The sequence below is a fragment of the Aquarana catesbeiana genome, linkage group LG06 (genome assembly GCF_042186555.1).
Source record: "Aquarana catesbeiana isolate 2022-GZ linkage group LG06, ASM4218655v1, whole genome shotgun sequence".
NCBI classification, from domain to species: Eukaryota; Metazoa; Chordata; class Amphibia; order Anura; family Ranidae; genus Aquarana; species Aquarana catesbeiana.
In genome coordinates, this window is record NC_133329.1 from 399,418,392 (window position 1) to 399,442,054 (window position 23,663).

At 41.1% G+C, this 23,663-nt stretch overlaps 1 protein-coding gene across 1 annotated transcript in view; it reads left to right on the forward strand.

Moving 5' to 3' along the window:
- The window catches only part of MAP3K2 (mitogen-activated protein kinase kinase kinase 2), a 97,122-nt gene that overhangs the window by 49,115 nt on the left and 24,344 nt on the right, over positions 1–23,663 (forward strand). The window contains exons 6-11 of the mRNA XM_073634415.1: positions 6,251–6,364; positions 8,535–8,634; positions 13,206–13,330; positions 15,960–16,039; positions 16,140–16,207; positions 19,656–19,748. Of these exons, the coding sequence (XP_073490516.1) occupies positions 6,251–6,364; positions 8,535–8,634; positions 13,206–13,330; positions 15,960–16,039; positions 16,140–16,207; positions 19,656–19,748 (580 nt within the window). The remainder of the gene's footprint in view (positions 1–6,250; positions 6,365–8,534; positions 8,635–13,205; positions 13,331–15,959; positions 16,040–16,139; positions 16,208–19,655; positions 19,749–23,663) is intronic.

Here is a 23,663-nt window from a genome sequence, read left to right on the forward strand (position 1 = left end):
AATTATTAGAGTGATCATTGCTATAAATATGCACTGTTACTGTACTAATGACACTGGCAGTGAAGAGGTTAACATCAGGGGTGATGAAAGGGTTAAATGTGTCCCTAGGGGATTCTTGCTAACTGTGTGTGAGTTGCTCTGACTGGGTAAAGACAGAGATCTGTGTTTCTACTTAGCAGGAACACAAGATCTCTATCGTCTCCCCTGTCAGAATGTCGATCTTCCTTGTTTACAGAGGCAGACTGCCATTCTGCCTCTCCCGGGAATGATCAGTTGTGGCCAGTTGTCATCAGGACTCGCTGATTGTCATCCCCTGTGTCCAATCGGTGCAGGATCGCGCCTCCGTTGGGTACCTCCCCCCCCCAAAGTGTCTGTTAAACAAAATGACAGACCGGTACGACGTTTCGTGCAATAGAGCTGACCTGCCGTAGTACAAGTGCCAAATAACCATTAAAAAATGTATTTAAATATATTTTTTATTAACCCGGCTTAAAATATGTCACAATACATGTGACATCATATTACAAATACATTATGATTACAGCATCCATCGACAAAGTGTCTCCAATGCCAGTCTAAAAAACCTCAACATGTTTTACCTCAGTCTTCATCAGGAGGTAAACAAGGGCTTTCTCAAATACACATACTTCTTACTATTGGGACTGATGTATATTTTTACTTGTATTTCGGAAACCTTTTTTACCTCCTGATGAAGACTCTGAGTTGAAACGTGTTGAGGTTTTTCAAACTGACATTGGAGACGCCTTATTGATGGATGCTGTAATAATGTTGTATTTGTAATATGTCACATGTATGGTAACATATTTTAAGCTGTGTTAATAAAAAAAGAAATATTTATTTTTTTAAATACTTTTTATGGTTATTTGGTACCTAAAATAAAAGTCTAATTTTTTTTTTTTTTTTTTTATAACTTTGGTTAGGTCTAAGCAACCAGTTTACAAGTGAACCTATTCTTATATTGTGCGTTTTTATGATGGGCATAAAATGTCAAAGGGTCTAGAGGTACAAAAGGATAGCATTGGAAAAAGTATTCGTGATGAAAGAAGAACTGGGGAGCAGTTGTAGTGGTGGAGGGGGGGGGGGTACATGGAAATTAGTTTGTAGAGTTTCTATACATCTAAAGGAATAGAAGGGGGAAGGGAGGACATAGGAAGTTCTCATCGGTCCCTTGGCTGTTTTAGTGTATTGTAACTGAATTCCAGATGTTTATTTTTTAGCATAGTTCTATTGGCCCATCTTGAACCAATGTAAGTATGCATGTTCCATACCTGACCAATCCCCTCTGAAGTGAAGAATCTCTGTAGTTTCTGCCTCTATGACGGTGATTCTCATTGTTTTCTGGGTCTTGTATTAAACATCTGTCTTTCTGCCTATAGAACACACGGGGTCACTCGCTCAGCTTGGGCACTATTCCGAAACCTTGTATTTTTCAATTGATATAAGACCTCTTCTAATTGGACAAGGTGGAGATCGTAATGTCAATGCCCTGCCACTCCACCTCGTCCAATCAGAATGCCCTGCATTCGTTGAGAAAAATGCTAGGCGTTGGATGGTTCTCGTGCCGAGCAAGGGATTTGTCACCAGTACACCAAAGATCTCCAAAAAAGGGTCCCCTTTATTTGATTATCACGTCACAGCTTTATTATTTTATTACCGGTACTTGTATAGTGCCATCTATTGCCTTCGATTGTAAAGCTGATGTGTATGTACAACAGTGTTTCTCAACTCCAGTCCTCCAGACGCCCCAACAGGTCATGTTTTCAGGCTTCCCATTATTTTGCATCAGTTTCACTGTCTTAGTAATTACCACAGCTGTTTTCATCTGAGGGAAATCCTGAAAACATGACTTGTTGGGGCACCTTGAGGACTGGAGTTGAGAAACACTGATGTACATACACATCAGTCCCTGCCCTCAAGGAACTTTACAATCGGAGGTCCCTAACTCGCATTCATACATACAAGGGACAATTTAGACAGGAGTTAATTAACCTACCAGCACGTCTTTGGAATAGTGGGAGGAAACCTGAGGACCTGGAGGAAACCCACACAGGCACAGGGAGAACATGCAAACTCCATGCAGGTCGTGTCGTGGTTGGGATTCGAACTGATGACCCTGGTGCTGCTAGGCAAAAGTGCTATCCACTACACTGTGCTGCCCCAAAACAGCCTGATGAAGGGGTCTTGCATGGCCCTGAAACATTGTTTTTTTTTTTTGTTTTTGTTTTTGTTTATAGCTGTGACAGCTATGTTGACATTGTGATCATACGATCACCGGGTCCCTGAGTACCGGGATCCACAATCCGGAGTGGAGGAGGCACGTGATGTCCATGTACGCGTTTTGTGCCTGCACGTACCGAATGCATATATGTACATTGCAGACCTTTCTCAAAAGCAATAGCCGCCGGTTGTCATTTTCATTCAATCTGAGTCACTGCTCAAGAATGCAGATCAGGAGTTTTTGACCTCACTAGGACTTTCTGATCTGAGTGTTTTTCCAGGTCAGTAACTCAGAAACATCTAAAATCTATGACAGGCACACTACAGAAGAAAGAGGTCTACCTTTTTATGATCGTATCTGATTTGGTTTTGTATATTACCCTCGTCATAGATGGTGTGCTAGCAGTAGAAAAGCAACAGTTCCGGTTTCCCATAAAAGTTGTGTGTGGCATTATAAATAAGTTGGTACAGCCCTGAAAGTCATAAAAAAATTGCCTCCAGCAGCTATCAGGCACGTAGTTTAATCTTGTATAGCACATTGGAATAAGGAACGGGCAGAGTACAGAAACTGGCGGCATCCCAGGGTTTGTTGTGGCACTCGGCCAGGACAGCAAACCTTCCACCAGTCTGTGAGTCATCCATCAAGAAGCTACAAAACCGCTGGAGCTTTAGATTTCCCTCCAAATATTTTGAGCTAAATTTGTCATAAAAAAAGACTTCCTGTGCAGACATCACAAATCCTAGCTTAGCAATAAAATAGATGGAAAGTCAACATGTAACCAATGGGCCAGATGGCAGCTCTGGCATTACTAGTTCAATCTTTGAAGTTTATTTATAAATTTCATTAGAAATTTCCCTGAGGTCTGATGTCAAGACAGGAAGTGATGTTCCCACCTCTGACTCTGCTTCCCCTGCCAAAGTGAGGGAGGAAGGTAGGAGCTGAATGTGCTTGACTGAGCATTTTTGTAGCTCAGCGCAAGTGCACTGGAGGAAGCGACTTCTGGATACCGACTGCACTTGCGGGCTCAAGACAGGAAGTGCCGGCGCCTTGCGGGCTCAAGACAGGAAGTGCCGGCGCCTTGCGGGCTCAAGACAGGAAGTGCCGGCGCCTTGCGGGCTCAAGACAGGAAGTGTCATTACTAGCTCAGACTCCCCTGCTTCTGGGTGCTGTCAACGCTTGGGACATTTGAGACTGGGAGTGAAATCGCCACCCTGGGCTCTACGTTCCCGGCTTCTAGTATCCGGTAATGTTTGGGGGATTAGCTTTTTCAATAGCAGTTGCCATCCCGGTAAGAAAAACATGTAAACATCGGGTAAATGGCAGAATCACAGGATAACTTCTTCACAATAACTAAGAACATTAAAAAGGAGCATATTGGGAATATCTACATATATTTGAAATTTAAATCCCTGCTCCATGTTTCTGCTATCTCTTTATTTCAGTTTTGCATACATACCTTTTTTGTTTGGTGCATCTTTAGTCCAGTTACCATGTTCCCACTGCACAGAGATAAGCTTAGTCACTAGGGGTGCTGTAACAACTCTTGACTGCTCTAAGCAGATATGAATCTCTGCTCTTATGGGTGTGTGTTTTTTATTTTATTTTTTAAATTTATTACACTGCAGCTCAGACCATCAGACAGTGCCCCCCCCCCCCCTCCCTTTCTTTGCAAGGAACTTGGATGCAATTTGTAACGATCTCTATCAGAAAGTATTGATTATTATTATTGAAAATGATACTAAACACAAACTCTTAAATTTTACATTGTCCCTTCTATTTCTGAATATGGATGATGACACTATATAGTGATTTTAATACTTAAAAAAAAAAAAATATCAAAGTACCTTTTTCCTCATCCATATACAGCTGTTACATAACCCCGATCATTCCCAGCCTGTGCAGGGAAACAAAAGCAGGAGGAGCTTCTAGTCCTCTGCTGCTGGTCACATGTTAAAAAAAAAAACAAAAAAAAAAAACAATCCGCCTTTGGAATATAGATTAAAAATATTTAATATCGATAACCTGTTTTAAAATATATTACAATATAGATAGATCTATCTATATATGATTTGAAATCAAACCTGTATTATTATTATTTTTGGCTTTAACATGGTGTGAGTAGATTTCTGCCAGTCACAGGCTATGTCACGCTCCTCCAGCCTGTGTCTTAGAATTACAGGGAGGTGAAGACTCCATCAATCTACATGTAATGCCCCCCCCCCCCCCATTGTGTTCATGGAGGAGGAGGGAGGGAGTGGGCTGTCATTTACCATTGTGTATACGCCCACATGTGTGACTCTGTAGCAGGGATATACAATTAGCGGACCTCCAGCTGTTGCAAAACTACATGTCCCATCATGCCTCTGCCTCTGGGTGTCATGCCTTGTGGCTGTCAGTCTTGCTATGCCTCATGGGACTTGTAGTTCTGCAACAGCTGGAGGTACGCTAATTGCATATCCCTGCTCTATAGTCACATGGTCTGCTCAGATGTGATGGGGAGGAAATGCTCAGTATAGAAACTCCCTGAAAACTGAGCATGTGCAGAGCTGCCAACACTGCTCTGCAAAATCCCCAACTGCAATGGGGACATGAACAGAGGGATAGAGAGCAGCAGGATCAACCGTTTTTTTGCAGAATACAGAAAACCAATCTCCTAGTGACTGAGTGAATATGAACAGCATGTAATACACCATTTATTGATCATTTGATGTGGATTTAGTGACACTTTCATTTATGGCAAATCCAAGTCATGAAGGTTCTGTTCAGTAAGTCTTGCGAGTTCCGCTGTGTCACTTCTGTGTCCCCTGCCTGCCCAATGAGACATCAGTGTGATGATAAAGATGAACTGTCCAGTGAGCAGGCTGGAATCAGAGAGGTGACACCGGATGTTATAAAGGTGAAACAGGAAATAGTGGTGTTGCTGAGGATGAATCGCAACCCTGGATAAACAGAACTGGGAATTGTGTACACGGGCCCAGTGTTCTCCTCCTGTAAATTATTTTTGAAGGATCCGGAATGCAGTGAATTTTTTTAACCGCATGATGTGAGTTGGTGTAAAGGCGATGTGTCGTATTCCCGGCCCGACTGCTTTTATTGCCATATGAAATTCACTGAAAATACAATCTGATTGTATCTCCAATGTGTCCTACATGCAAACCCAATTTTGTGTTTGACTTGCTTTTCAGTATGGAACCCTTGTACACTAATCCCTATACAACTCCTTAGGCTGGAAAAACATTTTATAGATGTACAATTCCTCTTCTAGGTTAGCCATCTTCACTTCCACTTTGAATTTAGTACCATACTTGTATTTAGTGAGCTGATAAACCCATGTAATCCACCAGTGTTTTATAAAGAAAGGGATAAATCTGTGCCCATGTAATCCATCCATGTTTATAATGGAAGGGATACATTTTATACCCATGTCATTTACCTGTGTTTAAATAAAAAGGGATGATTTCAGTACCCCCCTTGTGTTCCCTCTCTGTTTATAATGAAAGGCTTATATTGAAAGGGATGAGTTGGTACCCATGTAATCCACCCTTGTTTATAATGAAAGGGATGAATCTGTGCCCATGCTTCCTGTAGTCGCATTATTGGAGTAATTAGACCAACCTGTCTCATACTTTCTAACGTGAAGAAGCCCTTCATATACCTTCATGGGACGTTGGCACAGGGCTCAACAAGACCCAGGCACCATAATAAAAGTAAAAAAGGTGAAGCACTACCTCCTCCAAAAGTAAATGACACAAAGTGCTGCAACATTGATACTAGTGCCACCCAGTGGCTAACTTGAAAACTTGCTAAGCAGCAATAATGGTGAGACCCTCCTATAAAAAAATAATCGCATTGCAATTATGATAATGAAAAAATTGCTGCAAACAAAACAATAGTGCAATAATATAGATACCTTTTCTTGATGTAAGCATCCATAATACAATATGTTGGTGACTATTGTAGATGAAAGCAAATCTTACATGACTAACTGGTGGACGTTCTTTGTTTCTGCAGCTGGTAATACCTTTGAAGACACAGGATGATTTGGACAAAGCCGTTGAATTGCTGGACAGAAGTTCTCATATGAAGAGCCTTAAAATTCTGCTTGTTTCTCATGTACACACTCAGGTATGATTCTGAACCCATATCTTTTTCATTTCTAATGGTAGAAATTTTCTTCTTTCCTTTCTTCTTTTTTCTTTTTTCTTCTTTCTTTTTCTTTCTTCTTTCTTTTTCTTTCTTCTTCTTCTTTTTCTTTCTTCTTCTTCTTTTTCTTTCTTCTTCTTCTTTTTCTTTCTTCTTCTTTTTCTTTTTTTTTTTTCTTTTTTTTCTTTCTTCCTTTTTTTTTTTTTTTTTTTCTTCATTTTTTCTTTTTCTTTCGTCTTTCTTCTTTTTCTTTCTTCTTCTTCCTTTTTATGTATTTATTTTTTTTATACTACGCTGAATTTCTTTTAAAAGCGTTTTGAGAGTCAGGCATAGTATTACACAAGACTCTTTCTTTCACTATAATGTTGTAAACATTATTAAAGGATAAGCTCAATCAAAGCTCATTTGGCTGTACTTCTGCGGATTTCAGTTCATTCTGCACTTCTGTGACCCTGTGCCTGCTGTGGACTGACGTCACAAAGCCGGTCAAGGCCAGGGAAGGATCGCAACTATATGGTCAGGATCTGCCCACATGCCTGGACCGGCACCTGGTTCAGCCTTGCTGACAGCCTGAGCCGGCCGCTCCCATTTTGGGAATTGGTGTGGCACTGCAAAGATGGAGTCACACCAATTTGGATGGTGCCATTGCTGGCAATAGGCTCCGATTTGGCACGCGATTTGACATGCCAAATCGCATGTCAAGTTGGCCCAATGGTAAACGTGGGCTTAGAGGCGAGGGGAGGAGGAGGCCAATGCTGCATCCAGCTAGGTAAGTATGATTTAAAAAAAAAAAACAAAAAACGAATCCCATACTTTTCTTTACATTTTTTTAGACATAGACAATTCGCTATAGACATGATTCAGCCTTATTCTAAAGTTGGCCGTACACCTAGTAGTTTTTTGTAATTCTTTTTATTTCACTAACAGACCCTCCATAGAAACAAGGTGGATGGAGGAAACCCCCCTCCGCTGAGACATACACTGATCCCCCTCCGCTGGGACTATACACTGATCAGCGGCTGCAGCTGATTGGCCACAGCCTCTGATCGGCAAAAAATTTCCAACATCTCCTGTCAACAGATTGACTTTTGTTGAGCAGGCGATTGAAATTTGGCAGATCCCTGCTGAGCAAATTTCGATCCGTATATGGCCAGCTTTAAAAAAAATTTACAGCTGAGGCATCAAAGCAGATCTGTCATGAAAAAAACACGGTGACTGCCATCGTTAAACAATGCGATTTATCTATCTAGTATGTATGGATGTCACGCTAGAATGACAAAAGGAAACAAAGTGGCATTTATTATTTTCACGATGGTGGAAGCCTCCATGTTTCTCTCATAAAGGATTGACATTTTTACTAAAAGGTGTGCAGTTTTAAAGTGATCGAAAAAGAGCATTTTTTTATTTTCTAAATAACAAACATGTCATACTTGCATGCTCTGTGTAATGGTTTTGCACAGAGCAACCCCCCCTCTTCTTGGGTCTCCCGCTGGCACTCCTGGCTCTGACCCCCAACCCCCCCCCCCCCCAAGTGGGTGGAATGCATGCTCCCTCCCGATCTGGCTCTGTGTGTCTACAACACAGAATGCAGCTCTGCTCCACCCCACACTCACTCCTCACTAGCTGTGATTGACAGCAGCAGGGGCCAATGGCTCCCACTGCTGTCTGAGCCAATGAGGAGAGAGAGAGCCTCGGCTGAATCATTGCTGAATCAAGATCAAGCTCAAGTATGTTAAAGGGGGGTCGGGGGGGGGGGGGGCAATGCTGCTTGCAGAAGGTTTTCTACATTACAGTGATTGTAAACCTCAGATGTTGAATATGAACAAAGCATGTCCCTCTATAGTGTGTGTGTGTGTGTGTCTCATTCCAGAGCACCAAGTGCCATTTCTGTCTGCTGCCTCCTTCTGCTACTACAGTGGCACTTCATTGGCAGAACAGATTGGCAGAAAAAAGGCTGCTTCAGCTCTTGTTCTTCACCTACAATAACTAGGTGTGGTTTTTTTTTTTAACTTGCTTTGTATAGAGTTGTTCATTTTTAACAATTCTCTTGGCTGTTGAATTCCTGCTGTATACGTGGAATGTGTTGTACTTTAGTATAGATGTCTGACATTTTCCACTAGTGTTCTTTTTTTTTTTTTTTTCCTTATATTAGGTCCCCAGCCCATGTGACATGGAGCACATGCCCTGCCTGGAGGACCTCGATAACACAGTATTTGGAGGAACGGAGAGGAAAGAAAGGACTGCGATTCCTGGTAGGTGCTATGTTCTAATGAAATATCTGTAGGACGTTTGTCGCCCACCTCTGTCGTCTTAGACATTGGCGTTGTTTTTCTTGGAAAGGAAAGAAGTAACTGGCATGGCTAGGAGATGACACAGCTGTCACACTGATGATGTCCTACTTTTGCTTTCATGCCATGTAAGATGCCTAAATACCTCCCCCTCCAGCCCCCAGTGCTTAAAGCGTTTGTTAACCTAATAAAAAAAAAAAAAAAAATGATCCTGTGCCCTTAAAGCATGTTATACAGCACAGTGCTTGTGCTGTGTTATTGCTCCCCCCCCCCCCATAACACCTAAAAAACCTGACTGATCCTGCCTGGCTATATCCTCCCCTCTGTAAGCTGACCACGGCGTATCATGGCTGCTGAGCTCTGACACCGTGGTCAGAGTACGTGCCTCCGTCATCTGCAGCCCTGCTCTGTCCTCTCCTTCGTCCCTCCCGCCCCTCCTGCTTGTGTCAGCGCCCGCCCCCTCAGCTCTTGCTGCTCTCATAATTACTATAAAAAAAATCCTATCCCCTCTGTAACATAAAGTGCCTGTGTTATATAAAAAATATGCTGATCGTTACCTATATCACAGCAGCTCCTCCTCCTCCTATCGCGGGGATTTTACCCCCTTCATAAAACAAAAATAGTCTTTGCTCTAGGAATGCCCAATCCAAACTGAAAACACACTGACCGAGGAATCCCTTAACGAGGAGGCTTTAATGTGAAACAATCTGGCCAGCACCATACTCCTTGCAGCTCAGTGATCAACAGGAGATTGATAGCTGTGAAAACAAAAGGGAATACGAGCGCACAGGCTCATGGTGCAATAACGTCTTTTTATTAGCTTTAAAAGGATAAAATCAATACACTCACAAGTGAAGGGGAATCAACAGCATCAAACAGTTCCTCCAATAGAGAGCCTTAACGAGGGACACATCCGTGCTTAGGAGCGGATGAGAGATCCGCTAGATGGATGGGCTGGCACCACAGACACAGGATCATCAAGCAGCTGCCACCAAGCCGCGAGCGAGCCGCTCACTGACTGAAGAGACGGCCGGGCAGGAGAAAGCTGTGGGGGGCCTGCAACACTTGTCCCAGGGAAAGCTCTGATGGAGCCAACTGACAGAGGATGCTGTAGTTGTCAGGATAACCCGTTTTGGAGGGCGTGGCCTCCTTCCTCAGTTCTGCCTTCCGTTATCCAAAGAGTCCTTTTGTAGCTGGGATTGATTTGTCTTGGGTTTTTTAACCCTATAATCAGAGTTTATCGAACTTCTACTGGAAACATATAGGGAATAATATGACAACTAGATTTCATTTAAGAACAGCATACAATATGTCTAAGATATATCAATAGAAAGAATTACATATATTTTCTCTTGGCGGAAAAAATTTAATTTAAAAATGGAAAAATAATAAAAAATAAGATGAATCATAAATTTCATCAAAATTGAATAAGTAAAGAATAATAAGATTGCTATATACCGTATTTATCGGCGTATAACACGCACTTCTTTCCCCTTAAAATCAGGGGAAAATCGTGGGTGCGTGTTATACGCCGATCCCCGCTGATCTTTTCCGATCACGCCGACATACACATCCGAGTGTACAGATTCAAATATGGCGCCGGCGGACTCAGCCACAGAGATCGGAGGGACTGGGCGGAGCCGAGATACACATACCCGAGTGTACGCGGCTCTTTTCGGCTCCGCTCACAGTCACGCCCAGGGCGGGACTGGGCGTGACTGTGAGCGGAGCCGAAAAGAGCCGAGTACATTCGGCTATGTGTATCTCGGCTCCACCCAGTCCCTCCGATCTCTGCGGCGCTCGCTCTGCTCCGCCGAGTCCTCCGGCGCCATATTTGAATCTGTACACTCGGATGTGTATGTCGGCGCGATCGCAAAAAATCAGCGGAGATCGGTGGGGATTGCAAGGCTGCACTGGGGCAAGGCTGCAATGGACACTGGGGAAGGCTGCACTAACAAGGCTGCACTGACATGGCTGCAAGGCTGCACTGAGAAGGCTTCAATGACACTGATAAGGCTGCATTGATGGGCATTTAAATGTAAGTTTTTTTTTTCCTTTAAACTTCCCTCCTAAAAGTTTTTTTCCTTAAAATTCCCTCCTAAACTTGGGGTGCGTGTTATACGCCGATAAATATGGTAGTTCATTTGTTAGTTCTTTATATATACGTGTGTGTATATGTGTGTGTGTGTGTGTGTGTGTGTGTATATATATATATTCAAGTGGGATTGCTGCACAAAATTATTTTTAATGAAATATTGTCAAAGACATCAACAAGATAAGGCAGTCATGGTGACAGTTTCGGGCTAATACAGATTACACCCTTCTTCAAAACTTCATGCCTATAAAGGACCACATACATGGTGGAATATATAGCTCATTGTCAATCAATTTAGAAAGTCAAACAATCTGGAATCAATTAGTTAGTAAATCATTGCATGAAACTGTTTAAATACATGATATAATACAATCATAGAACGAAAGGTCAACAGTAATGTCGGTGTTCTCACTCCGTACAGGATATCTCAATCGGGAATCCTAAAACTAAAGTGAATCAAAATTTTATACACACACACACACACACACACAAAAGTAAAAATATAATAAAAAATTAATAGAACTGTATCACAATTAATGGTGTATAAATCCACCTGATGATATATAACGACATATGACACCCATCTACCAAAGCCAATAAAAAAATCATATGTAACCATAAAAAAACAACATTTTTTATATATATGTACATACATACATACATCTCTCCACCCATCAATAAACCAATGCAGATAGACCATTGGATACCAACAAGGTAATGAATTGTGGGCTACAGGCGGGATAATAAACCCATGCAGTGCAATGGGATGCATATGAAGAAGGACTCCACCCCCCCCCCCCATATATAAGTACCAGTGACATAAATATGATGTCATCAGAACAATGTATACTAGTGCTGTTGTACACTGACTGATATACCTAGTGTCAAGCCAAACCAATCTGCCTACAACACACTAGAACAGACTAAAATTTTTTTGGCAAGGGGGGAGTACAGAAAAGCGTGAAAAAAAGAGGGGATGAATTGTGATTTCAATAATAGTGCTCACCTCGAACTCCTCGTTGAGTCCCCCCCCGGACTCATACAATTTATGTATATGTGTGTATATATATATATATATATATATATATATATATATATATATATATATATATCTATTAGATTGTAAGCTCTTCTGAGCAGGGCCCTCTTAATCCTATTGTATTGTATTGTATTATATTATAACTGTATTGTCTCCCTTTTATATTGTAAAGCGCTGCGTAAACTGTTGGCGCTATATAAATCCTGAATAATAATAATAATAATAATATATATATATATATTATATATTGTGTGTTTTTGTGTGATGCGGATATGCATCTCTCTCTACAAATATGTATACCTAAAGTGTACTAGATAGTATTAACTATACCAATTTATTATGGTTATCCTCAATTTCACCTATAATCGTACTCTCTATTTCAATTTTATTTAGATTCTCAATTAACTTTCCAGATAATACGTGTCCAATTAGTTCATAACTTATCATTTCTAAATTAAAAATAAGTATGTCTATTATTCATTTTTTAATCATTTGTATTCTATAATGGATTCATCATATGTGTTTTCTAGTATAATTGATAATCTGCTATATTTTTAATGATTTTTAATAATTTGTACCCTAATACAATCTATCTTGAAGTTTTTATTACCTATCAACTAGTAAACTAATATATAAAATTCCCCTTTATGACACATATGTGTATATATAGCTATTTGTAGTCAGAGTCTTTGAGTAAGAAAGTGATACTCCTAAGCACCAAGGCCTGAGGTGTGCCTTGGCCTGGCTGGTCAGTATGCCTATAAAGAGGACATACCTTGAATGTAAGAATAAGAAAAAGTATTATGAGTATGAAGACTGGGGGAAACGGGTGGGTGGCAGACGAGCACTGGGCTGACAGAGGAGGAGGCTTAAATAGCCCTCTCAGACTCCTCCCACAAATACAGGCTAGTGTGTGTGTGTGTGTGTGTGTGTGTATATATATAAAGAACCAACAAATGAATTGTATAACAATCTTATTAATATTCTTTACTTATTCAATTTTATTGAAATTTATGATTCGTTTTATTTTTTATTACTTTTCATTTTAAATTAATTTTAGTTGCCGTTTTGCAGGCCCCGGAAGTCAGTTGTGGGAGTATTCATTTGTAAAGAGGCTACAATGATGGCGGTCTGGCCATATCATGTACCATGTTTGCAGTCTCTCTCTCTCGCATGTAGTGTGTCTTCAGTCCCCAACCACCCCTTTTGCATGTCTGCAGTCTCCAATCATCTCATCAAGTATGCCTGAAGTCTCAGAGTATTCGGTTATACACTGAATATTATGGGTGCTTTTGTAGCTTTTAGGGACCACAGTTCAAGCCACCCACACTTTGATAACAACTGATATATTAGCGTTTTTTTTTTACAATTCCTTTCTTTTAAGATTTATGCTATTTATAGTTACTAGGGATCGGAGTTCCCCTCCGCCAGGATACATTCCAGAAGAACTGCACCATGTTGTTCGAAATGGCTCTTTTACCAGCATTAACAGTGAAGGGGAGTTCATTCCAGAGAGCATGGACCAGGTAAGCTTCTTGTCATTGTTACTAAGCTTTACCAAATTCTCTTGTTTTGTGACAAATTGTACCCTACAGCAGGAGAACTTTTGTTAAGTAGCTTCACTTTTTATTTATTGCATGTATTTTTATAGCCTTCTTTATTCTCAATGGCCTATCCACCTTTTGTGCTCTTTTTGCAAACAATCGGGTGTAGAGAGGGTGGAGAGGCAGGGGTCTTGAGCTTTTTTTATTTTATTATTTTAACTTTACTCCACAATTAGACCCCTTTCACACTGAGGCAGTTTTTAGGTGTTTTAGCACTACAAATAGCGCCTGCAAACTGCCTACCATGCCGCCCAAGTGTTAAAAGCCTGAGTGCTTTCACACTGGGGCGGTGCGCTTGCTGGACGTTAGAAAAAGTTCTGCAAGCAGCATCTTTGGGGCAGGTTGGGAGTGCTGTATATGGCGCTCCCAGAACGCCCCTGCCCATTGCAATGAATGAAAAGTGCTTCGGAAGTGCCACAACACGGGCGTTCTTAAACAGCTTACACCTTTCATACTTACCTGTAAAATCCTTTTCTTTGAGTACATCCTGAGACACGAAGGTCCCTCCCCTCTTTTTGAGGATTCAGTGCTTGCTACAAAACTGAAGTTCTTCCTGTATGGGAGGGGTTATATAGGGGATCCCTTCCTGTCTAAAGACCTTTTGGTCTACCAGTGTCCATTCACCTGGAGATGGAGTATAACCCAGTAGGTAATGAATATTAGCCTAATTTTGTGTCCCATGATGTACTCAAAGAAAAGGATTTTGCAGGTAATGATAAAGCTAAAAAATCCTATTTTTGCTGGTATTTTAATCACCACTGGATTTTTTGCTAATTAAACAAAAAGAGAGAAAATTTTGGAAAATAAAGTTTTCATAGTTTTATAAAATTTTGGCATTGGGTAATTTTTCTCCTTCGCTGATGAGGCTGCACTGATAGGCCCCAATGGACGGCACTGGTGGGCACACATTGGCTGCACTGATTATCAGTTCCCTAATTATCAGTGTAGCTTCCCTTTTTAGAGAAGCTGGTTATCGTCTCTCTTCTTTCATGCTGTCTGCATGAGGAAAGGAATTCCGATAACCGGATTCTATTTTCAGCTGTGATTGGACACAGCTGATCATGTGGTAAAGAGCCGCTGAATGGTTCAGTCTGTCGTCAGCAATGTTCTCCGGACACTGTGATCACTGAGCGCACCGCTCGCGCCTAGTAGCGGGCGTGATGGCGGCCTCTCAGAACTAGATGTCCGCGTTGTAGCCATTATTCAGGTATAACACGGTCGGCAAGTGGTTAAGCTGCAGTAGATTACATATTTGTTTTGGGTTTTAGATAATTCAGCACGTGGCCAAAGGCACCCCCCCCATCTCCCCCCTCCCCCCCGCCATGAAGTAATGTGCCTGTGTGCTAGGTAAAGCCAGTCAGATGGATTTAAATTCGTCTTAGTTCGTCCGGTTAACCAGGAACCGTCTGACTTTCAATCTATGGGCAGGCTGGTTGTACTGCAGTCGACCTATCAATCGACTTCAATACAACCAGCCTGTCTGTTTTTTTGTTTTTGTGATCACTGTCGGCAGCTATAGCCAACAGAAGTGATCATTGTATTCTGATGGCGGGGAAGCTTCCATCTGTCATTAAACAATAGTGCAGTAGAAGGGATTCAGCCTGTGGTTACAGGAAAGAAAATTGGCCGGCCTAAATGAAAAAGACATGTAATGTGACAGTTTTCCAGAAATAGTTTATCCAATGAATAGAAGATGAGGGGTCAACATCCCCCAGTCGAGCAGAGTGTTTCAGGAGAATGGGGGGGGGGGGGGATGGGGGGGTAGGGGAAAATCAAGAGAATGTGGGGGGGGGGGGGGGGGTGTGAGTCTCGGTATGCCCAAGTGAAGCAGAGCATTCCTAGAGAGTGAAGTCCTGATTTTCTGCGGGGCAGTGATCTGTCCCCTCATGTCACTAAGCCATTATTGGGCTGCTTGAGTTTTGGTACGGGAAGACCTACCATGGAGTAGAAGGGACAGCATTTTCCAGCATGCTGACTATTGCTCCAGCTGCACAGAGCATTTTGGGACTGAGGACAAAGACTGTGGAAGGAGCCGAATCCAGCAGCGGAACAGAATATTACAGGAAATGAGAAGATAGGAGATGATTGCTCAGACCTGTTTAGGAAATGGTAGGGAGATAGTGGAAGGATCCCCATCCTTCAGCTGAACAGAATATTACAGGAGATGAGATAGAAGATGATAGAAGATGATTGTTCCTACTGCACAGAGACCTATAGGAAATTGGAATGAGATAGTGGAAGTAACCACGTCCTGCAACAGGACAGAGTATTTCAGTGATGTGTTTATTATGGGGGGATCCGATCCTTATAATTATTTGTGAGGTGGGGAGAAGAGGGAGGGCAGTTGGACACAATTGTGAAGTATGTATTGAAAGGTGCGGAATCTTCCAGCAGCACACGCCAGTCTAATGTGGAATGATATAGGAAAAATTGAATGTTTTGTGTGATTCAGATCAAACCAATATAAAAAAAAAAGAAAAAAAAAAGGTTAATTTCTTTAGGGCCGGGAACAATACTTTATATATTAATGAAGTATATTTTTGATATACAGATGCTGGACCCTTTATCCCTGAGCAGTCCTGAAAACTCTGGCTCTGGCAGCTGCCCATCTCTTGATAGCCCTCTAGATGGGTAAGTGTTAGGAAAAAAAAAATTCTATTCTTTATTAAATATTTTAGCATTAAACGGTAAAAGCCAAACTGAAGCCTCTTCTACTTCTTGTTTCTTATAGTGAAAACTACCACAAGTCCAGGATGCCCAGGGCTCAGAGCTACCCTGACAATTACCAGGAGTTCTCAGGTGAGGCTTTTACCTGATTAGATTCCTCTCTTGCACAGTCATTGAAATAGTTTTCACATGAGATAGCTAAAAGGAAAAGGTCAGGTTAATGTTTACTGAATTTTCTGATTGTATTATGGTGTGATCTGTTTTATATAATTACCGTGCATAAAATAAAGCGGATCTTCCTCCATTCCCATATTGAAGGGATTGTAAAGCTTTCATGTTTTTTTTTTTTTTTTTCTCAAAAAAAAAAACAAACATGTCGAACTTACCTGCTCTATGTAATGGTTTTGCACAGAGTGGCCCAGATCCTCCTCTTCTCTGGTCTCTCACCGGCGCTCCTGGCTCCTCCCTCATGTCGGGTGCCCCCACAGCAAGCAGCTTGCTGTGGGGGCACCCGAAGCGTCACTGTGTGTGTCCATGCACACACATAGCCGTGGTTCGGCCCCACACCCTGATTGGCTCACTGGCTGTGATTGACAGAAGCAGAATGGCTCCCACTGCTGGCAATAGCTAGTTAGGAGTGCGAGTCCTGGAGAGGCAAGGCTCTCGTGGACATTGATTGATTGAGAGGAGGCTTGTTTAAGTATTTTTGGGAGGGGGATGCTGTTTTTTTACCTTCATGCATAGAATGCAACCACTTTACCTACCCCCCCCCCCCCCCCCCCAGCAGCTGGTAGGGCTGGGGAAAAAATCGATTTAAATCTTGAATCCAGTTGAGAAGTCAAATCGATTTAAAAATGTAAGCAAATCAATTTTTTTAGATTTTTTTTTTTTTTCCCCACCGCGCCGGTCCTGAGGCCGCGGCTTCGGCCTAGTCCGCGAGACCGGACTCCGCGGACTAGGCCGAAGCCACGGCCTTGCCTAAAAACTCCTGCCCGCAGCTCCTCAGGACCAGCGTGGTGTCCCAAAAAAAAAACTCGATTTCGAATCGTGAATCTTTTATTTTTTTTATTTTTTTTTTTTTTTTTTGTAACAAAATCACTGATTTTTCCTTTTCTGTGAAAATCGCCCAGCCCTAGCAGCTGGCTTATAATGTTGAGCTGATACACACATATCGCTACCGCCAGGTACCTAATGGTGGTAGCGATGGTAGCGAAGCTGTGTGAAAAGGAAGATCACCTTTCAGATTGGCAAGTGGGAATTGCATCTTTTATAGGAAGCCTTGATATTGTTATCACAGACTTCATTTTGGTTAGCAGTCTGTGGTTGCTTTTTGTACCTCTGTTGGAAATATCTCTATCTGAAACTTCTATGAATATTTGGGCTGGCCATTGTCACCCTCCACAAGATTTTCTTATATTGATATTCCCCTGCAAGAAGCAGCCTCATATATTTACGGACGGTCTGCTGCAATATCTTAGGATAGATGCATGTCTTTTAGGGATGCACCGATATCATTTTTTAATTTTTTTTACAGTGAGTACTGATATACTTTTTTTTTTTAGTCGTCGCCCATACCAATTACTGCAACTGTTTTGTTTATACTTCAGCTGTCAGCAATGGTACAAAGCTTTGAAAATATATTGACAAATTAAATAAAAATAATTTTTTTTTTTTCTGATTTTGTGCTTCTTTTTTTTTTTTTTTTTATGTCAAACGCATAAATATATGTTACGGCTCAAATCACACTGGTGTGCTGTCCAACATCGAATGTGATTCGCACTGCACTGCAGTGCAAATTACATGCGATGTCTGTACGATGCGAACTTAGCCATACAGATTGTATGGCTAAATTTGCATCGCATTCGGGCCAATGCACAGGACCCTTCTTTTTTTTTTTTTTTTTTTTTTTTTTTTTGATCCGCACCAGAATCGGATCTCACGAGCCTTCACACCCGTGTGATCCGAATTCCTGTCTGAATTGACAGTTCGTACTGCGATATGCGAACTGATTTGGGAGTGTCATTAACTTTTTGTATTGCCACTCCCAGCAGTTAGCGTATGGCAGTGTGAACTGCCTGCGAGTCGGGTGCGATGCGGGAACCCGCATTGGGTTCGAAGGGTTCTCGCATTGCACCAATGTGAATCCGAGCCTAAAGGTATGAAAATTTGAATGAACAGCTAAAAAAAAAAAGTTTTAATTACTAATCGTTCAGAAAATAGAAGTGACCAAAAAAAAAAAATCTGCAGGTAAATAATTAAATGGAGAAGGACAATAGGGAGGTAATTAAGGCTGATTAGAGTAAATTACTGACTTGTGACTTTTAACTATAGGTAAGCCTAGAATAAGGCTTACCTATAGGTAGTGGAAATAGTGCACCGTTTAGGAGATATTTCAGTTGTAGTGCGCCAATGATGTAATAGGTGCGTGCGCTGTGAAGAAACGGACCTCCATGCTGTTTCTTCCCCCAACGTGTGCCGTTACTGACTGCTCCTGCGCGCATTCGCGGGAGTGACGTCACGCGACCTTGGCCAGTCACAGAGTCTGAGTCCGCGGCCCACGGAAAGAAGAGGGGCGAAGATGGATGAAGCCTGCACAGGGGACATCGATGGATTCGTTTGCAGGCAAGTGTCACATAATGGGCTAGTATGCGATGCATACTAGCCCATTATGCTTTTCATTTGCAGGGAACAAGAGGAAGTAAAACCGATCAGGGTTTACTTCCTCTCTAAGGGTTAAAGTCTAAGTCCAGGCAAAACCTAGCTAAAGCTGAACCTGCTCTCTGCCACATTCTAAACCTAATCTATCTAACCCTGTAAAGCACAATCTCTATTCTTGCCTATTCTGCAGCAGATCTGGTCCGGTTTCCAGCAGTGGAAGTTGTGTACAGGAGAGGACCGACAACGGCTGTGAAATGGATAGGAAGTGATGTCACCCATAGACTTACTATGGGTCTTCCGTTGTCGGCTGCTTCTCCTGCACCCGCCTCCACATTGAAGCCGCGGCTGACAGCTGATGCTGGGACCAGAATAGGTGTGTATAGCGATTTTTGCTTTACAGGATTGGATAGAGTGGGTTTATAATGTGGCAGAGAGCAGGTTTATTGTTTAGGTTTTGCCTGGACTTCCACTTTAATAAAGGGTCAAACAGAGGTACCTTTTAATTTAAAAAAATAAAAAAAAATAAAAATGTGTTCCAATTGCTGGGACTTGGTTTACTCTTCAGCTGTCAACAGGGGAACCCTGCTGACAGCTGAATGAGTCATCGGCTGTTAATGATGCGGCGGCCCCGCTCCTTAACTACTGATAATTGCCATCCCCTTTTTTTATTTATTTATTTTTTTAATAATTGTCTTCACATTATTTTTTTTTTTTTTTTTTTTTTCCCCCTTCACAATATGTTTTTGTTCTTGTCTTTGCTCCAAGTGACCTTTGCACGTTATCTGTCACAATGACAATAAAGTATATCAAGAGAGATTCAGCAGTTGGTTGCCATGCCTGTATGTGTTTTTTTTTTTTTTTTTCCCCTCTGTAGCTTTATGTCTTTATTATTATTTTATTGGTTTTGTTTGTCCCTCCCTAGAATATGACATTCCAGTGTTCGAAAAATTTGGGAAAGGCGGCACCTACCCACGAAGATACCACGTGTCTTATCTTCACCAGGATTACAATGATGGTGAGAGAGCAATAGATCTGTGATTTTTGGTGGGATTTTCCCTTCAGCTCCCAGCACTTGGGGGTGTGGTGGGTGCAAAGGAAGGGTATCTAAACACTAGTGAGGATGTGTGCAGCAAAGATATGGATATATAGTCACGGCCACTGAGGAAGGCCAAGACAGCTCAACGACTATTGGGGAACACCAGCCCTATAAAATAGACATGTGCAAATCGTTTTGTTCTGAATTAGTTCTTTAACGAATTTCGACAAATTTGTTAATTCGGAAATATCAGAATTAATGAAAACCCGTTTAATGAATTTTTCTAAATATTCGTAAATTCGTAAATTAATAAATTCGTAAATTAAAAATTCGAAAATCTGAAATAACTAACTAATAACCTAACTATTACTAACTATTAAATTATAGGTATTGGAATTTCCTTTCAAATTTGGCTCTTAGTGAACGTAATGAATACGAATTTATCCGAAGTTACGAATTATCCGAAATAACGAAGGCTGTATCTAAACGAATGGAAAGTAACAAATTAATAATAAAAACTTTTTATTAATTTGTTCTGTTCCATTTGTTTAGATGCTGCATTCATTATTTTGGATAAACAGCCAAATTTGAAAGGAGATTCCAATACCTATAATTTAATAGTTATTATTATTTCATTATTATTATATGTGATATTATTATATGCGATTTATATAGCGCCAACAGTTTACGCAACGCTTTACAATGTATAGGGGAGACAACACAATTACTGTACAGTTCAATACAAAAGGTACAGGAGGGCCCGGCTCGTAGAGCTTATATTCTAAAGGGAGGGGGTGGTGGTATAAAAGGTAATAGCTGCAGAGAATGATTTGATGGGGGGTGGCTTGGGGACAGTTGTTAGGTGGGTGTGGGATAGGCTTCCCTGAATAAATGAGTTTTCAGGGATCTCATAAATGTGGACAGGGTAGGGGCTGATTGGACATACTGGGGCAGGGAGTTCCAGAGGATGGGAGAGGCTCTGGAGAATTCCTGAAGGCGAGCAATTATTAGTTTTATTCTTTCAAATTTTCTTTCTTATTTTTGAATTTATGAATGTTTGAATTTACGAATTGCGATCATAACGAATGACCCGAAAAAAGAAAAAAAAAAAAAAAACGAACAAATTTTTCGGCAGTGCACATGTCTACTATATAATGAGTAGTAAATAGAGGTAAGTGAAATGACTGGGCGTTAAATGGTAATTCCGTGATGGTTGAACATACAGATATATCAATTAAAAAAGCGTTTATTCAAATATAAAAGACAAACTTGCACAAAAGGAACAGAAAGGGCAAACATCCCATAAATATATAAAATCAAATATGCACGATAGATGGTCAGACATAACATCGAATATATTACATGGAGGTTGCCAACATGTTTCGCGGCACAAGCCGCTTCTTCAGAGCTTCATTCCATGAGTCTGGCACAATAAATCTCTAAACATATCCAGCGTGTTCGAGCTAGGGGGAGACCTTCAACTAAACACCATCTTGCTGGCATCATATATATTATATATGTATGTGTATATATGTATGTCTGTGTGTGGTGTGTATGTATGATTTTATATATATATATATATAATATACACACACACGCCACAAATTGAATGGTGTGTCCACTCATATCTGGATGTAACAGGTCACAGACCAATGGCCATGCAGCTACTTCATAGGGTAAATGAAACAAGGTGGTTTCCGTATATATAGGCTCCACAAAGAAAGATCTCCTCCAAGGCAAAGGGTTTTTGTACATCCACCTGAGCAAGGATAGATAAGAGGGTATGTATAAAGAGAGACCTAGTTGAGGTCTCCAGAGGGCCGACGATCCAGCGTTGGGGACTTATAAAGATGCTACAAATTGTGGATGGACCCTCTGCACAATGCTAGACACCCTTTCCAGCAAATCTGGGAAGAACCATTAAGGAGACAAAGCTCCATTTTTCATTGCCACTGAGTCAAATATAGTATGTGTGTGTGTGTATGTATGTGTGTATATATATGTATGTATGTGTGTATGTATATATATATATATATATATATATATATATATATATATATATATATATATATATATATATATATATATATATATATATATATATATATATATATAAATATAAATATATATATATATACTAGTACCCCCCGGTACAAAAGGGACTTTAAGGGCAAACTTTTTTGTATCAAGACATAAATCTTAATCCAAAGAATAGAAAAAATTATTAGATAAAAAACACTGTCATAAACAAAAATAACAGTGATGCATAGAGAAATATACAGTATCCATATATAATATATAAACAGTAAAGCACTTCTATATCTCGACACGTTTCTGTAAATTCAAGATAAATCCCTTCTTCAGGGGCATGAGGGAGATAGTAATTGGAGATGCTCAATACTGTTTCATGGAATAGAACATTAAAAATTTAGATGATTAAAGATGATATCAGACAGGTGTGAAGACATATATCCCAGCAGGGAAGATGGTTGCCCAAACACAGAACGTTAATCCTCAAGACTTGAGAGATCCCTCACAAGGGTCCCCAAAGATAAAGTGAGTCCTCAAAACAGGGACATGTAAGCTAATATGGCTACACTTGTTGAAAAAAAGATCAATCCTTGGTGGAGAAATGGTACCGGGGGGGGGGGGGGGTTGTACTAGCCTTTATATATTTACAGCAAATTATGCAAGGAAAAAAACAATCATTTCTAGTTCTCACTTATTGCATTACATGCTTAAGCTGGCCAACTGCGTCAAAGTAATGCCTCTTATGGCCAGTCCTACACTGCCTTGTCACTGCAGATGATACGGTGGACACCATGCCAACATGGGGCATAAAGACACAAGGTGGGGGAGAGTGATTAGGCTCAGGTCTGGTCACTGACCTGCGTTAGAACAGAGAAGATATACCTGTGCTCAGATCCCAATAGTTTGTACATGCATATAATCTATCAGGCACAAATCCTGGATGTGTCTTTATGCCCCAGATTGGCATAGTGTCCACCGTAGCATTTGCAGTGGTAAAGCAGTGTAGGACTGGCCGTAGGAGGTATTAATTTGGTGCAGTTGGTCAGCTTAAACATGTATTGCAATATGTGAACTAAAAAGCCCCATTTTTCGTTGCATAGTTTTCTGGGAAAGGTATAGCAGTGTGCAGAGGGTCCATCCAGATCTTGTAGTGTTAATATGTGGTCACACCCCTTTAGCACCTGATAGTTTAAAGTGGAAGTAAACCTCCATCTCTGACTTGTACCTATAGGTGAGCCTATAATAAGTCTTACCTTTTTAGGTACTGTAAATATCTCCTTAATGTGCGCATTTAGGAGATATTTACTATATATGCAACTGATGACGCCATCAGCGCATCGGTTGGCCCGGGCCGTTCCTTCAGTCCTGTGCCGTAAACGGCGGCTCCCCCGCACATGCATGGGAGTGATCTAATCGTGGCTCCGGCCAGTCACACAGCCGCAGTGCGCAGACCTGGAAGGGAGATGGGTGACGATGGAAGCGGCCTCCAGCAGTGACAGCGCATCGCTGGAATGCTTCGTTTTCACAAAATGTGCTAGTATGCAATGCATACTAGCACATTATTATGCCTTTACTTTGCAGGTAAGAAAAAAAAAAAACTCACCCAGCGGTTTACAACCACTTTAAATACATGTGCAAGCTATTGGGATTTGAGCACAGGTATATCTTTTCTCTGACCTGTAAAGATGAACTCCAGGATCCTGCCTACTTTAGATTCCAAGCTCCATGTCCCCTTGGACAATAAAAGGAGCCAAATGCCTTACTTGTTTTTTTCCTGTATTTTATCATCGCCATCAAAGAAAAATGGATTGTTCCGGGGGAGGATCTTTGCAGGCGCTGCCTGTCACATCCAATGGGGTTGGG